The following is a 17,373-nucleotide window of genomic DNA, read 5'->3' on the forward strand; positions in this document are numbered from 1 at the left end:
TTTTGGCAACATTGATAAACTTTCTGTTTTCAAACAACAACATGTAGACTTGTAAAATAAGCATAGTACATGCTATCCTTGACATTTTTATTGAAATGAAAATGAAAAACATTATTATAAATAAAAGAAATAAAATCATAACAAAATAAATTGACGCTCCAAGCAAAACACATATGATGTGATGAATGAAAACATAGCTCCAAGTGAGGTTACCGATAGTGTTGCAGACGAAAGAGGGGATGCCTTCCGGGGCATCCCCAAGCTTAGTTGCTTGGATCTTCCTTGAATATTACCTTGGGGTGCCTTGGGAATCCCCAAGCTTAGGGTCTTGTCACTCCTTATTCTCCTCATATCGACATCTCACCCAAAACTTGAAAACTTCAATCACACAAAACTTAACGGAACATTGTGAGATAGGTTAGTATGATAAAGAGCAAACCATTTCACTTTTGGTACTGTCAAAGACAAGATTCATAATTTTTTCCACACAATGACTACTGTAGCATATCATTCCCGCAATTTATATTGAGCAATATAAGCCATAGAAACTAGAAAGCAAGTAAACTATGCATTGAAAACAGAATCTGTCAAAAACAGAACAGTCTGTAGTAATCTGTACTCAAACCATAATTCTACTACTCAAAAATTATGAAAAAAATTGGATCACATGAGAAATTTGTATATTGAACTTCTGAAAAAATAATCAACTCAATAGCACTCTTCTGTTAAAAATGGGACTTATTTTCGTGAGCGCAAAAGTTTCTGTTTTTCAGCAGAGTCAAATCATCTATCACCCAACATGATCCCAAAGGATTTACTTGGCACTTTATTGAAACAAAAGCTATAAAACATGATTACTACAGTAGCTTAGTCATGTGAACACACAAAAACAGTAGGTAAAAGTGTTGGGTTGTCTCCCAACAAGCGCTTTTCTTTAATGCCTTTTAAGCTAGGCATGATGATTTCAATGATGCTCACATAAAAGATAAGAATTGAAACACAAAGAGAACATCATGCATCATAAGTTCCTCTCTCGTAATAATTTTCAGTAGCATCATGAATAGATTCATCAATATAACCATTACATAAAGCATTCTCTTCATGATCCATAAGCATAGAAAATTTATTACTCTCTATGGCATACATGTCATCATAATAATCATCATAGAAAGCAACTTTATTGTCATATTCAATTGAAACCTCGTCAGAAATAGTGGATGTATCACTAAATAAAGTCATGACCTCTCCAAATCCACTTTTATCAATATTGTAATAAGATTCAACACCCTCCAAAATAGTGGGATCACTACTAGCTAGAGTTGACACTCTTCCAAACCCACCTTTATCAATGTAATCATCATAAATAGGAGGCATGCTTTCATCATAATAAGTTTGATCATTCAAAGTAGGGGGGTTAAAAAGATCATTTTAATTAAACATAGCATCCCCAAGCTTGTGGCTTGGCATATCATAAGCATAATCGCTCTCATCATTAATAGTATGAATGGCACCAACGGTATAACAATTGCTATCATCATAATTTCCCAAGTTGGTGCCAAAAAGATTTCCAATATTATAAGAAGTAACATTATCTTCCCAATCATAATCATCACAACAAGCAATAGGCGTAACAAAATCATCATCAATAGTGCTCTCGGTCATTGTGCCATAAGACATAGAAGCAATATCATCATCAAGTGCATCATCTTCCACAATTATTTTTGATTCATTTTCATGAGGCACAACAATAATATGAGCAACATTATTTGGGAGAGATACCTTTTTACCTATCTTCTTTCTTCTTTTCTTCTTCTTCACCACATCATGTGTGGGTTTAATTAATCTTTTCAAGCTTCTTATTGATGAGATTGGTTGGATAGGAAGCTCCTCCTCGTTACCTGATTCATCATAATAAGCACTAGGAGGGTTTTGGGAAATATTTTCCATTTCATTAGTACTCTCTTCATATTCTACTTTTTCTCTTGACTTTAGATAGTTGGCAATATAAGCATTCTCAACGCAATTCACCACACAAAACATATAAATTTCCTCTAGATCAAAATCAAGAAATCTCTCGAGATTAAATTTTGGAATAACCTTAGTTATACGATTCATTTCTTCATACCCCAAAAGAAGACTAAGCTCTTTATGATGCTCAAGGGTAATCAAGTTATCACAATTTTTGGACACAATTTGATCATGAGGCCAACTCCACCGCGCGACCCCATCCTGTCTGCGCGCGTCTGTTTGGGGTAAAACGGACGAATAGCGTGGCCCAATGCGCGGCCTCAAACGGACAAATGTCCGGATTCCGTCCGTTTTCGACCCATCCCCGGCCCAAACTTGCGCTCGGTTTGGGGTGAAACGGACGCGCGCGGACAGCCTGGACGCACGCCCTTTTCCCCCCGTGGCCCGCCTGTCGGGGACACTAGCAGTCCCTCCGCTCCCAACGCTTCCACCCTCTCTCTCCCGCCCCGCCGCTGGCGCCACCGCTATTCTCCGGCCGCCTCCTCACCGCGCAGCCCCCGGCCGTGCCTACCAAACCACGTCTCGACATGGCCGTCACCACGCCCGCGCTTTCGCCGTAGTTTTGGCCATCGATCGGAGGAGGTTTGGCCATCGCCATCTTTGCCGGTGGCAGAGGGGACACGACCGCCGGCGACGTACCACGGTGGCCTCGGCAGCTTCCGACGAGAGCTCCAGAGCGGCCAGTAGCCGGCCGGCAACCACCCCTGCTGCGTCGAGGTGATCATCGCGGCCTCTTCGCCACCACGACCGCAAGGTGTTCGACATTTTGCCCACAAAGGTATGGACAGTGGAGACGAGTTTTTATTCCATCACTTCCTTTGTTCATCGGACGATTCGTCGTCGGATGATGAAGATCTTGTGGTGGCTGCACTGGTCGTTCATGACCACATTCAACGGCAGCTTCCTCGGTACAGGGGGTCAGTCCCTGGCCGTGCTCCCAACCTGAATCGCAACAGGGAGAGAGGCCACGCCCTGCTCTATGCCGATTACTTTGCGAACACCCCGCTTTTCAAGCCGGATAAATTTCGTCGCCGTTTTCGTATGGGAAGGCATGTGTTCAATCGTATCCGAGAGGGAGTGGTTTCTCATGACCCATACTTCGAGTGCAAGACAGATGCCCTTGGCAAGCTTGGATTCTCCTCTTACCAGAAATGCACCGCGGCCATCCGCATGCTTGCATATGGTATTCCAGGCGATCTGGTGGATGAGTATGTGCGTATGAGTGAGACAACATGTCTAATGTCAATGTACAATTTTTGCCAGGCTGTGATCAAGGTGTTTGGCCCAGAGTACTTGAGGCAGCCAACTGCCGCTGATACAGAGAGATTGTTGGCGACCAACGCAGCTAGAGGCTTTCCAGGCATCCTTGGCAGCATAGATTGTATGCACTGGGAGTGGAAGAACTGTCCATTTTCTTGGTAGGGCCAGTACAAGGGGCATGTCAACGGGTGCACTGTCATATTAGAAGCGGTGGCATCGCAGGATCTTTGGATATTGCATTCTTTCTTCAGCATGGCAGGTTCTCACAATGATATCAACGTGCTGCAGCGTTCTCCAGTCTTCGCGAGGCTTGCAGAAGGCCACTCCCCACCTGTCAACTTTGAGATCAACGGCCACCAGTACAACAAGGGATACTATCTAGCTGATGGTATATATCCTCAGTGGTCAACTTTTGTGAAGACAATCTCGAAACCCCAAGGTGAGAAGAGAAAGAGATTTTCCCAAATGCAAGAGAGTGTTAGAAAGGATGTGGAACGCTCTTTTGGTGTGCTTCAATCCCGGTGGGGTATCGTTCGAAACCCTGCACTGTCATGGGATGAAAGGAAGCTTTGGTAGGTGATGACTGCTTGTGTGATCATGCACAACATGATCGTCGAGGACGAGCGTGATGAGAGTATCTTCGACCAAGGATTTGATTATCAAGGTGAAAATATTGAGCCCCTGCACCAAGACCCGGCCACATTTGAACAGTTTGTCCAATTCCACCGTGAGATGCGTGATTGGCACACCCATTTGAATCTTCAAAATGACTTGGTTGAGCACGTGTGGGATCACATTGGCAACCAATAGATGTATTGGTTCATTTTATGTTCAGTCAAGACAATTTCGATTTGGTTGTAAAACTATTTTATTAAAGACAATTTCAATTGGGTTGGAAAACTATTTTAATTTTCAAACAAATATTTGGGTTGTAAACTAGTTTTGATGAAAATATGGGCATTTTTGGCCCTGACGGACAGGATGGGGCAAATGGATGCGGCCGCGCGCTGGGCGCACGGCCACCGCATCCCAGGACAAGCCCGGACACGACCCCATTGCCCTACCCAAACGGATAGAATCCGGACAAAACTGACGTCCGTTTGGGGTCACTCGGTGGAGTTCGCCTGAAACAATTTGCATTGGAGTTTTAAATGACGATGTTCATTGCAAAGTTCACAAGGATGACGAAAAAAATAAACCTTTCAGCACAATCATCTAGCCTCTCTTGCAAGTTTTTCGTTTCTAAATATTTATGCTACTTACAAAATCTATCTTCCCTTTTTGGTGTGCAAAGGCACTCCCAATTCACTCCACAAAAGGTGACATGCTTATAAGAAACATTTTTGTCATGACTTGTGCAGTCACCATTAGCATTTTGGATATTCAAAGAATTCATACTAACAACATTGCAATCATGCTCATCATTCAAATATTTTGTGCCAAGCATTTTATTGACTTCTTCCAACAATTGAGCACAATTTTCTGAACCATCATTTTCAAGAAAGACATTAAGACGATCAATAATATGATGCATCCTAAATTCCATTTTTTTGTAGTTTTCTATAATAAACCAAACTAGTGATAAAACAAGAAACTAAAAGATTCAATTACAAGATCTAAAGATATACCTTCAAGCACTCACCTCCCCGGCAACGGCACCAGAAAAGAGCTTGATGTCTACTACGCAACTTTATTCTTGTGGACACGTGTTGGGCCTCCAAGCGCAGAGTTTTGTAGGGCAGTAGCAATTTTCCCTCAAGTGGATGACCTAAGGTTTATCAATCCGTGGGAGGTGTAGGATAAAGATGGTCTCTCTCAAACGTCCCTGCAACCAAATACAAGAAATCTCTTGTGTCCCTGAGGGAGTCCAGGATTAAGGGGTCCTCGGGCATCCGACCTGTTGGACATGGGCCGGACTGATGGGCTATGAAGATACAAGACCGAAGACTCTCACCCGTGTCCGGATGAGACTCTCCTTGGCATGGATGGCAAGCTTGGCATTCGGATATGAAGATTCCTTTCTCTGTAACCAACTTTGTACAACCCTAGTCCCCTCCGGCATCTATATAAACCGGAGGGTTTAGTCCATAGAGGCAATCACAATCATATAGGCTAGACTTCTAGGGTTTTAGCCATTACGATCTCGTGGTAGATCAACTCTTGTAATACTCATATTCATCAAGATCAATCAAGCAGGAAGTAGGGTATTACCTCCATAGAGAGGGCCCGAACCTGGGTAAACATGGTGTCCCCTGTCTCCTGTTACCATCGACCTTAGACGCACAGTTCGGGACCCCCTACCCGAGATCCGCCAGTTTTGACACCGACATTGGTGCTTTCATTGAGAGTTCCGTTGCGTCGTCGCCAAGAGGATCGATGGCTCCGTCAATCATCTACAACAATGATGCCCTGGGGGAAGTTTTCCTCCCCGGCCAGATCTTAGTGTTCGGCGGCTTCGCACTGTGGGCCAACTCGCTTGGCCATCTAGAGCAGATCGACAGCTACGCCCCAGGTCACCAGATTAGTTTTGGAAACCCGGACTATGTCGCTGATGTCCGGGGAGACTTGATCTTCTAAGGATCCGCGACCCCAACTTTCCCCCTGGCCTTAGATCCGGAACGTGTCGCCATTCCCGAAGACGGACTTCTTGAGCCTGCCGGACTGTCTGCGGCCACTGAACCCAGTACGGGAGAGCCGGATGAAGTAGCATCGCCGGCAATCATCATGAAGCCAGACCCTTCTCCGGACACTGGCTCCGAACCCTTTGAGTCAGCACCGTGTGAGTTCGGCTAGGGAGTCTCCCTCCCGCCGTACTCCGCGGACTCTCTTCTCTCTGGACAAACCTCGCCTTTAAGCGAGGCTCTAGACCTAATGCGATCCCTTGTCATTACAGAGGAGCAACGTCCGAACTATGCCCAGCCCGGACTAGGGGCTGAGAGCAGGGAATTTTGCCTCCCACCATCACCCACTTCATAGCCACTGTCGAGGACTTAAACGACATGCTCGATTACGGTTCCGAAGACATCGACGGTATGGACGACGATACCGGAGATGAGCAGGCCCAGAACCCGCCGTTTACTGGACGCTGGACGGCCACCTCTTCGTATGACGTGTACATGGTGGATACACCCAAAGAGAATAAAGACAGCGATAAAGAAGACCCAGTTGAGGATAAACCTCCTGAGATACAGCCAAAGCACCGGCGTCAGCGGCGCCGCTCTAAATCACGCTGTAGAAAAGACAGCAATACCGGCACAGGAGACAATAACACTCTGGACGGTGCCGAAGACAGAGAAGACCCCGACGAGCCAACTGCCGAACAGGACGATCGGGAAGATGGGCAGGTCAGCCCAGAGGAACAGGCCGCAAATGAAGACTCGGAGGACAGTAATTATCTCCCACTCTCCGAGGATGAGGTGAGCCTCGGTGACGAAGACATTATCGTGCCTGAGGAACCTCTCAAGCAGGAGCGCTTTAAGCACCGGCTAATTGCCACTGGAAGGAGCCTGAAAAAGAAGCAGCGGCGGCTTCAACCTGCTCAAGATCTGCTCAATGACAGATGGACTAACGTCCTGGCAGCCGAGGAATATGGCCTCGAGCGCCCGACCAAAAGTTACCCGAAGCGCAAATTGTTACCTCAATTTGATGACGAGGCACTGGAGCCCATACCATCAGCGCGTAATGCGGCTGACCGACCACCACGTGGCTGGAACAAAGCGGCAACTCAAGCCGAACACCAGCCCATACTACCTCGCCATAAAGGCAGAGACATAACTGCTTGGGGTTATACATATGACCTGCGGCGGGACCTGAACAGTAGAGCAGGTCAGACCATATTGATCTACGGATCACGGGGGGCGTGCGCTGATGCGCGACGACGGCCATCTAGATGGATGTGACAAACATAACCACGCCCTAGCCGAAAATCACAGACGAACTCCATCCAAGCTACGTCGCGACTTGGCGCGATACAGAGGCGCCGCACACCCTCTTTGCTTCACCGCTGAAGTAATGGAACACGAATTCCCAGAAGGGTTTAAACCTGTGAACATCGAGTCATATGATGGGACAACAGACCCCGCGGTATGGATCGATGATTTTCTTCTCCATATTCATATGGCCCACGATGATGATCTTCATGCCATCAAATACCTCCCACTAAAACTCAAGGGACCAGCTCGGCACTGGTTGAACAGTCTGCCCGAAAACTCCATTGGAAGCTAGGAGGACTTGGAAGATGCCTTCCTCGACAACTTCCAAGGTACATATGTCCGACCTCCGGATGCCGACGACTTAAGTCACATAGTTCAACAGCCCGGAGAGTCAGCCAGCAAATTCTGTACTAGGTTCTTAACTAAAAAGAACTATATCATCGACTGTCCGGATACCGAAGCCCTAGCGGCCTTTAAACATAGCATCCGGGTCGAATGGCTCGCCCGACACCTCGGCCAAGAAAAGCCGAAATCCATGGCAGTCCTCACGGCGCTTATGACCCGCTTTTGCGCGGGTGAAGATAGTTGGCTAGCCCATAGCATTAACAATGCAAGCAAACCTGGCACTTCTGAAGCCAGAAATAGAATGGCAAGCCCCGACGCAACAGTCACAAGTGTCGAAGCAACGGTGATAATACTGACGACACGGTTGTCAACGCCGGATTCAGTGGCTCCAAGTCCGGCCAGCGGAAGAAGCCGTTCAAAAGGAACAATCCGGGCTCATCCAGCTTAGACCGAATTCTCGATCGTCCATGTCAGATACATGGCACCCCCGATAAGCCAGCCAATCATACCAACTGAAGCTGTTGGGTCTTTAAGCTGGCCGGCAAGATAAACGCCGAAAACAAGGAGAAGGGGTCGCAAAGTGAGGATGATGACGAGGAGCCCCATCCACCGAACACAAGGGGACAGAAGAAGTTACCCCCTCAGATCAAAACGGTGAACATGATATATGCTACCCATATCCCCAAGAGGGAGCACAAGCGCGCGCTCAGGGACGTCTATGCGATAGAGCCAGTCGCCCCAAAATTCAACCCATGGTCGTCCTGCCAGATCACTTTCGATCGCAGGGACCATCCGACCAGTATCCGCCACGGCGGTTCAGCCGCACTGGTCCTTGACCCAAAAATCGATGGATTCCACCTCACGCGAGTCCTCATGGACGGGGGCAGCAGCCTCAACCTGCTCTATCAGGATACAGTGCGCAAAATGGGCATCAATCCATCAAGGATCAAGCCCACCAAAACTACCTTTAAAGGAGTCATACCAGGTGTAGAGGCCCACTGTACGGGCTCAATCACACTGGAAGTTGTCTTCGGATCCCCGGACAACTTCAGAAGCGAAGAGTTGATCTTCGACATCGCCCCCTTCCGCAGTGGCTATCAAGCACTGCTCGGACGAACCGCATTCGCTCGATTTAATGCGGTGCCACACTATGCTTATCTCAAGCTCAAGATGTCTGGACCACATGGTGTCATAACAGTCAATGGAAACACGGAGCGCTCCCTCCGTACCGAGGAACGCACCGCGGCCCTGGCAGCGGAAGTATAGAGCGGCCTTTTAAGGCAGAATTTTAATTCAGCGGCCAAGCTCCCGGACACTGTCAAACGAGTCCAGACTACTCCGCAACATGACAATCCGGCTCGTCAGGAGTTAGACTAGCAATTCGCCCTCCATCTCAGTCCTAACCAAATGGCGGCATACGTACCGCGCATACATAACTACGCACTCAAAATACCATGGGCAGAGACGGAGGCATAACCAGACTGTGGTCCATAATACGGCTCAACCTTCCCTGGACACACATACTTTCACTTTTCCTTTTACCCTTTTTAGGTTTCTTTTCCATAGGCCCCTAGCGGCGGCCTGATCACCGGTCCTTTCAAAGGACGGATACACCAAGATGGCAAGCACCACAGACGTGTAGGGGAATCTCTAGACGTTCTCTTCGACGATCATCCTACCCGTTTCCAGGACCCGCACGCAGCTCCCCCTTGATCTTGGCATGTTAAATAGCTCGGTTGCTCATCGCACTATTTGTACAAATACGCTTTGACGTATTAATTAAATTATAATGAGAACTGTCCGCGGCCCAACTTATGTGGTGCTAGCTTACAATTTCATTTTATTTTTATCGATTGCACACGTACACTCTGGTACGCTTTAATTCGCCAGGGGCTTCATTGCCCTCCATACTATGGCAACAAAGTCCGAACACTTTTACAGTACAGTTCGGCACCCCGAATTTAGCATTATATGCATTGGCTCCGAATCATGTCTTTGGTCAATAGTTGGGTTGCCCGGCTCCTGTGCTTACTACCTTACGTTCCGCTCTATCGGCTAGGGTAGTAAAGGGAGAACTACTGCGATTGTGTTTCTGGTTTATCCGAGCAAACACCTCAGTAGAGAAAGCCGAAAACTGACTGTCATGATGTGGCGAGAGCTGGTCAGCTATTCGGAGGTTCAAAATCTTTTGCGATTTTCTCCGCCTTGTGCGACGGATCGGCTTTCACCCGATCAGGTGTCTACAGCACCCTAGTCCGGATTAAATACCAACCAGGGGCTGGGCGCATATTTTTTATTTGTCAAACTCCAATGGCTAAGTGAGGGTGATAAAGCGGAATAGTCTGATTGCCTAGTTCATTGCGCTAAACACCTTCTTCAAGGACCAAACTTTTGGATCAAGAGTGTTTAGATTCCATCCCGAACACCCCCGTACTACCTACGTGGGGGCTGAAGCCGACGACTGGCCAACTCTCAGATTTAACAAAATGACCGCACAGGAGGTAAAATTTTAAATAATAACAAATAATAACAAGCATTATATTACATATCAGCTTTGTTTCACCATACAGGACAAGATAACATGAATGTATTCATTCAAAAATAATGTCCTTAGCACATTGCTCTGCTACAGTGCGGGATCCCTCCAGGACATCATCAAAATACCGCTCGGGCGTGCGGTGGTCCTTGCCAGCGGGCGGTCCTTCGGTTGTGAGCTTGGCGGCGTTCATCTTCGCCCACTGCACCTTGACACGGGCGAAGGCCATCCGCGCACCTTCGATGCAGACCGACCGCTTGATGACGTCGAGCCGGGGGCAGGCATTGACCAGCCGCTTCACGAGCCCGAAGTAGCTACTGGGTATGGCTTCGGCAGGCCATAGCCGGATTATCAAATCCTTCATGGCTAGTTCGGCCACCCCATGCAGTTCGACCAGCTATTTTAGCTGATCGCCAAAGGGCACCGGATGTTCTGGCGCAAGGTATCGCGACCAGAATAGCTTCTCCATCAAGCTCCCTTCTTCGGCTCGGAAGAACTCCGCAGCGTCGGCAACACTGCGCGGTTAATCCACAAACGCTCCTGGAGAACTCCAAATCCGGGTTAGTAGGAGATACCTCTTCTTCACATATTTGCTCTGCATAATGAAGGCCTTACCCGCTGTGATTTTTCTGGCCTCTTGGATTTCCTGGAGGGCGCCCTGGGCTTCAACCCGGGCATCTTGTGCGCTTTGGCGAGCCTTGGCGAGTTCGATCTCTTGATCCACAATATCGTGCTCCAAGGACTCACATTTATTCACGGTGTCCTGGAGTTCCTGCTGGACCTCATCGACCCTGGCCTCGTGCTTTTGGCGGGCGGCTTGTTCCTTCGCCGCTTTCTTCTGGGCTTCGGCCAGCGCTTCCTTGAGGGTTTCCACCTCGAACGCCGCTCCTACAATTTATCCTGTGATCAGCACAGACACTTCATATCTCTCTATATCTGAATAGGTCATTATATACCTTACTTATCCTCCAGCTGCTTTCTTGCTTGGCCGAGCTCCTACTCGGCCCGCTCTAGCCTCTGCTTCAGTCCAGAGACTTCGGCAGCATGAGAGGTCGCAGCCAGCAACGGCGCCTGCTTGTTCACATAAGACATATTTTGTTAGTCTCCTACGAATAGGCGCACCTCCTTCTTTCGAATAGGCGCACCTCCTTCTTTCGAAGGAGGCTGCTTGCCTGATTCTGGAGCCGTACAAGTCTCCAGAATTGTATTCGGCTGGGGGCCGAATTGGATATGGCCCCCATCGCCAGTCTCCATGGGGATTTGCTCCCCCATGTGTCCGGCGGCCGTGGTTTCACCCTCTGGCGCCGCTCTGATGGCCTTCTGCGTCTCCCCCTGTCCTGGGGTCATTCGGGACAACACCTCGGTGTCATCCATGGCCCTGGGAGAAGAGGCTGCTGGAAGGGACCCACTGTCCACCACCTTCGAGTCCAGCGAATTCCCCGAAGAGGAGGATCGCCGGAGGTCGGAACGAGCCGGACTGCAGCGCATGATTCAACATGTTAAAACCATGAGCTAAAGGAGCTGGAAATGGGTGTGCGTCTTTGAGTACTTACGATTCGGCCAGGGGCTTATCCCTAGGGCGCCACTCGGAGCTGCTGTCGATGTCCCACGCGGAGTTGTCCGCGAGGGAAACCTTGCCCTTCTTGGATGCCTCTGCCTCCAGATGCGTGGAGGCCGCCCTTTTCTTCCTTCCCCCCTCGGGGGGAGAGTTGCTTTCTTCCTCCTCCTCGTCGTCCTCGGTGACGGAGGAGTGGGTCTCGGCGTCTTCGGACGTCATGTCCGAAGTGCCCTTACGGTGAAGGCCAGTTCTGGTCTCCTTGGCCTTCTTCTTGGCTTTATACTCCGGCGCCTGGTAGGGCGCCGGAACCAGCATCTTAAGAAAAAGGATTTCCCCCCGCTTTAGATTATAAAGCAACAGCCGAGCATACAACCACCGAACCCACAAAAAAATAACGAAGAAGAAGAAGAAAAAAGAAGGCGACAGAGGATATAAGATGGAACCGAACAACTACAGTCCTGACAGCCCGAACTAGGACGCCGAGGACCCCGGCAACTCGAGGACATGCCCACGAAACGCTCACGCTAAAGGAATAGCCCGCCGTCAGAGGAAGAGCACAACCATCAACTCCCATACCGTTGCCCGGCCATCCGAGAGCTCGCCGTGAGCCCGGATGGACTAGGAGAGGATAGCAACTGTGATGCCCCCGATTTGACCGTACACTAATCATGCACGCAAATGTGTACGATCAAGATCAGGGACTCACGGGAAGATATCACATCACAACTCTAAAACATAAATAAGTCATACAAGCATCATAATACAAGCCAGGGGCCTCGAGGGCTCGAATACAATTGCTCGATCATAGACGAGTCAGCGGAAGCAACAATATCTGAGTACAGACATAAGTTAAACAAGTTTGCCTTAAGAAGGCTAGCACAAACTGGGATACAGATCGAACGAGGCGCAGGCCTCCTGCCTGGGATCCTCCTAACTACTCCTGGTCGTCATCAGCGGCCTGCACGTAGTAGTACGCACCTCCAGTGTCATAGGAGTCATCGTCGACGGTGGCGTCTGGCTCCTGGGCTCCAACATCTGGTTGCGACAACTGGGTAGGAAGGAAAGGGGAAAAAGAGGGAGAAAGGCAATACCAGATAAGTATGTCCCGCGAAATCTTTCGGGTTCACACAGATTAAGGAAGGCATAGGTTCAACCCATCAGGGCATCGTAGAAAGATATACTACAAACTTCGGAGTAAATATTACAAGCTCGAAAGAAGAGCATTGTGCAAAAACAGATGATACCATTTACCAAAGGCATTATATACCCATGGAAAGGCTCACAAGATTATTCAATATGAAGGACACTGTCGGATAAAATCCAACAAAGGAACCGATGGTCCACAAGGGATCTGATGTGAGCATCGGTACTCAACCAGAGGAAGAAAGAATGCAAGGAGATCAGATTATAGAAACAACTGACTAACTCAAAGTTCAAATGCAAAGGAATTATGATTTCCAAATCAGGGGGTCAGAAGCAACGCTCTGATCAAGGATGGATAAGTTGAGTAGGCTTAGGGGTACCATCGATGGCAATTTGATAGGTCGATATCCAGCTCACGTTTAAAATGACGTCTGAGCCGGAAGGATGAATTCTAGGATATGATTGAGGATTCCAAGCATTCGCAACATATTGAATCAATGGACTCAAAACGATAATGACAAAGGGTGCCAATAAGATTTCGAGACTTATGGGATTAATCATAATGCTAGTAAGCAAGAATTTCAAGAGCAACAGGCTCCTGAAGATTTTCGGAAGATCGAATGATATTTTGAACACTTTTGTGAAATACTTGAATCAACTGGGGATGAGAGGATACTCGGTAAGTGCGAGGATTATCCGTAGGGGTATTCAGGTGTCAAAGAACAGCAAGGTAGTAAGCTCAAAGGATTCTCGGAACAACAGAGAGAATTTTGGGGTATCTTGTAATAACAAGATCATCTGGGAAACATTGTATGAATGGCGAGTATACGTGGTTATCCATAGGAGTTTATCGATGAAAGGGAATTGCAAAAGCGATGAACACAAGTTCTCGGGTTATCAGCGGAGAGTATCTTCAGGGTCTTCACATGCAACAGACGATCATCAGTAATAAGGGGCTCTCCGGGTGAAAGTGATAACGAGATCCTAATGTTAGATTTAGTAAAATCATTTAACCCGAATAGAAGAGAGATAAGAGTCCCAGAGTATAGGCAAGGAGTAAAAGATCCTAATACCACCCAATGGCGACGTGGGCCCATAAGCCACACATCCATGTTAGTAAAAGTTTTGTAAAGGCTAGACTCGACTTCGGCCAAGGAGTTTGGAAGGGGGATTCCTACAGACAGTTGGCTCTGATACCAACTTGTGACGCCCCCGATTTGACCATACACTAATCATGCACGCAAATGTGTACGATCAAGATCAGGGACTCACGGGAAGATATCACATCACAACTCTAAAACATAAATAAGTCATACAAGCATCATAATACAAGCTAGGGGCCTCGAGGGCTCGAATACAATTGCTCGATCATAGACGAGTCAGCGGAAGCAACAATATCTGAGTACATACATAAGTTAAACAAGTTTGCCTTAAGAAGGCTAGCACAAACTGGGATACAGATCGAACGAGGCGCAGGCCTCCTGCCTGGGATCCTCCTAACTACTCCTGGTCGTCATCAGCGGCCTTCACGTAGTAGTAGGCACCTCCAGTGTCGTAGGAGTCGTCGTCGACGGTGGCGTCTGGCTCCTGGGCTCCAACATCTGGTTGCGACAACCGGGTAGGAAGGAAAGGGGGAAAAAGAGGGAGAAAGGCAACCGTGAGTACTCATCTAAAGTACTCGCAGGCAAGGAGCTACACTACATATGCATGGGTATATGTGTATAGGGGCATATCAGTGGACTGAACTGCAGAATGCCAGAATAAGAGGGGGATAGCTAGTCCAGTCAAAGACTACGCTTCTGGCCATCTCCATCTTGCAGCATGTAGAAGAGAGTAGATTGAAGTCCTCCAAGTAGCATCGCATAGCATAATCCTACCCGGCGATCCCCTCCTCGTCACCCTGTTAGAGAGCGATCACCGGGTTATATCTGGCACTTGGAAGGGTGTGTTTTATTAAGTATCCAGTTCTAGTTGTCATAAGGTCAAGGTACAACTCCGGGTCGTCCTTTTACCGAGGGACACGGCTATTCGAATAGATAAACTTCCCTACAGGGGTGCACCACATAACCCAACACGCTCGATCCCATTTGGCCGGACACACTTTCCTGGGTCATGCCCGGCCTCGTAAGATCAACACGTCACAGCCCCACCTAGGCTCAACAGAGAGGTCAACACGCCGGTCTAAATCCTATGCGTGCAGGGGTCTGGGCCCATCGCCCATTGCACACCTGCACGTTGCGTGCGCGGCCGGAAGCAGACCTAGCCTAGTAGGCGTTCCAGTCCAATCCGGCGCGCGCCGCTCCGTCGCTGACGTCAAGAAGAGCTTCGGCTGATACCACGACGTCGGGATACCCATAACTACTCCCGCGTAGATGGTTAGTGCGTATAGACCAAATGGCCAGACTCAGATCAAATACCCAGAACTCGTTAAGCGTGTTATTTATCCGCGAACGCCGACCAGGGCCAGGCCCACCTCTCTCCTAGGTGTTCTCAACCTGCCATGTCGCTCCGCCATAAAGTAACAGTCGGGGGCCGTCAGGAACCCAGGCCCACCTCTACCGGGGTGGAGCCACCTGTCCTTTCAGCCCCCTCATCAGAATCACTTGCGGGTACTCCTCGAGCCGACCCGACTTTAGTCACCACATGTGTCATGTATATAATGTATATAGGATATACCCGTGATCACCTCCCGAAGTGATCACGGCCCAGTAGTATAGCATGGCAGACGGACAAGAGTGTAGGGCCACTGATGGGTCACTAGCATCCTATACTAAGCAGTAGGATAGCAGGTAAGGGTAACAACTGTAGCAACAATGACAGGCTATGCATCAGGATAGGATTAATGGAAAGCAGTAACATGCTACACTACTCTAATGCAAGCAGTATAGAGAAGAATAGGCGATATCTGGTGATCAAGGGGGGGGCTTGCCTGGGAGCTCTGTTGTACAGGAAGAAGGGTCGTCGGTGACGTAGTCGTACTCAGCGGCATCAGCGCCGGTCTCGGGGTCTACCGGAGAAGAAGAGGGGGAAGAAACAGTAAATACGGAGCAAACAAAGCATCACAAAACATAACATGGCAATACGCGGTTCTAGGTATGCTCTAACGCGGTGGAAGGTGATACCGGCGAAGGGGGAAACATCCGGGAAAATATCCCCGGTGTTTCGCATTTTCGGACAGATGAATCGGAGGGGAAAAGTTGCATGTTCGCTATGCTAGGGACGTGTGGTGAACGAACGGACTGCGTATCCGGATTTGTCTCGTCGTTCTGAGAAACTTTCATATATAAATTATTTCTATCTGACTTACAGTTTATTTTATATGATTTTCCAAAGTTTTATTGATTTTCTGAAATTACAGATTTATTTTAATTCGAAAATTAAACGGGAAATTGCTAGGTGCACATGGTGCACTGCACCCAGAGTGCACCAGAGGGGCTGACTGGTGGGACCAGTCAACTGCACAGACAGCAGTTGACTGGTACACCTTGACCAGTCAAAGTGGCCGCCTGGCCCCACTTGTAAGTGACTCAGGGGGAGTTTTATTTAATCTAATGTTTTAGCTTAAGTTAATGGCCTTGGGCCCAGGTGTCAGTGGGGTTAGTGGGGGTGATTAGTAGCTAATCTAAGTGCCACGTCAGCGGCGCACCGGCGCGCTAACGACGGCGAGGCGGGGTACGCCGGCGACGACCGTGCGGTCGCCTCCGACCTCGGTTTGCCGCGCGGTTCTGTGCGTCAGGAAGCTGGCGAGGTGGCGCGTCGACTGGGACCGGTGGCGTCGCCGGAGTTAGCCGGAGCTGGTCGGAACGGCGACGAAGAGCAGCGGTGGCGTTCGGGGAGGGGTGCAACGTCAGCGCTACGGGGCAGAGGTGAGGCGTGCGAGTGTGCGTCGTGCTCCTGGGAGCACCAGGAGAACGGTGCTGGGGTCGGGCGAGGCCCACGACGGCCATGGACGCGTCGGCGGAGCTCATCGGCGGCGGTGGGGGTACGGGCATGTCGCAACTACGCGTGCGAGCTCGAAATCAAGCCCGGGAAAAGGGGGAGAAGGAGCGCGCGCTCACAGTGAGGACGAGGTGCTGCTGGGCTTAAGCCGGGGCGGAGTGACGACGGCGAATCGAGGCGGCGAACGATGGCGGCCGGAGGATGAAGAAGGTCCCGCTCCACTCGCTGCCGTGGCGCCGAGCTCGCACGGGGGCGCGTGGACAACGTAGGGGAGGCAGACGGAGCTCATGGACTGGATCTCAGAGCACGGGGTCGACGTTAGCCGCGGCGGCGAGCAAAACCATGGCGACGGCGGCTCGGCAGTGCGCGGGGAGGAAGCAAAGGCGAGGGGGAGAACGAGAGGGGCGGCGGAGTGAGGAGCTAGGGTTAGCAGGAGGGAGAGGGGGCTTTTTGTACTGAGGGGGAGGTCGTGGATGGCTTCCACGCAGGGTTCGGGTGGCCATGGCCGGGGGGATGAGCGCCACGATCCCCCTGCCTCCCTGTAGCAGAGGAAGGGGACGAGGGGGTGGGCTGGCCCCTTTTGGCTAGATGGGCCAAGTGGCCCAGGAGGCTCTCTTTTTGTTTTAATTTTT

The 17,373-nt window shown here is 49.4% G+C and overlaps 1 protein-coding gene across 1 annotated transcript; it reads left to right on the forward strand.

Annotated features, from left to right (window-relative positions):
* Positions 1 to 2,808: 2,808 nt before the first annotated feature.
* Positions 2,809 to 4,098, forward strand: LOC141022698 (uncharacterized). Its single transcript, XM_073498962.1, has 4 exons — positions 2,809 to 3,240; positions 3,292 to 3,409; positions 3,548 to 3,765; positions 3,865 to 4,098. The coding sequence occupies exons 1-4, from the start codon at positions 2,809 to 2,811 to the stop codon at positions 4,096 to 4,098; spliced, it is 1,002 nt and encodes a 333-aa protein (XP_073355063.1).
* Positions 4,099 to 17,373: the final 13,275 nt, after the last annotated feature.

Source organism: Aegilops tauschii, chromosome 5 (assembly GCF_002575655.3).
Source record: "Aegilops tauschii subsp. strangulata cultivar AL8/78 chromosome 5, Aet v6.0, whole genome shotgun sequence".
In the NCBI taxonomy this organism is placed as follows: Eukaryota; Viridiplantae; Streptophyta; class Magnoliopsida; order Poales; family Poaceae; genus Aegilops; species Aegilops tauschii.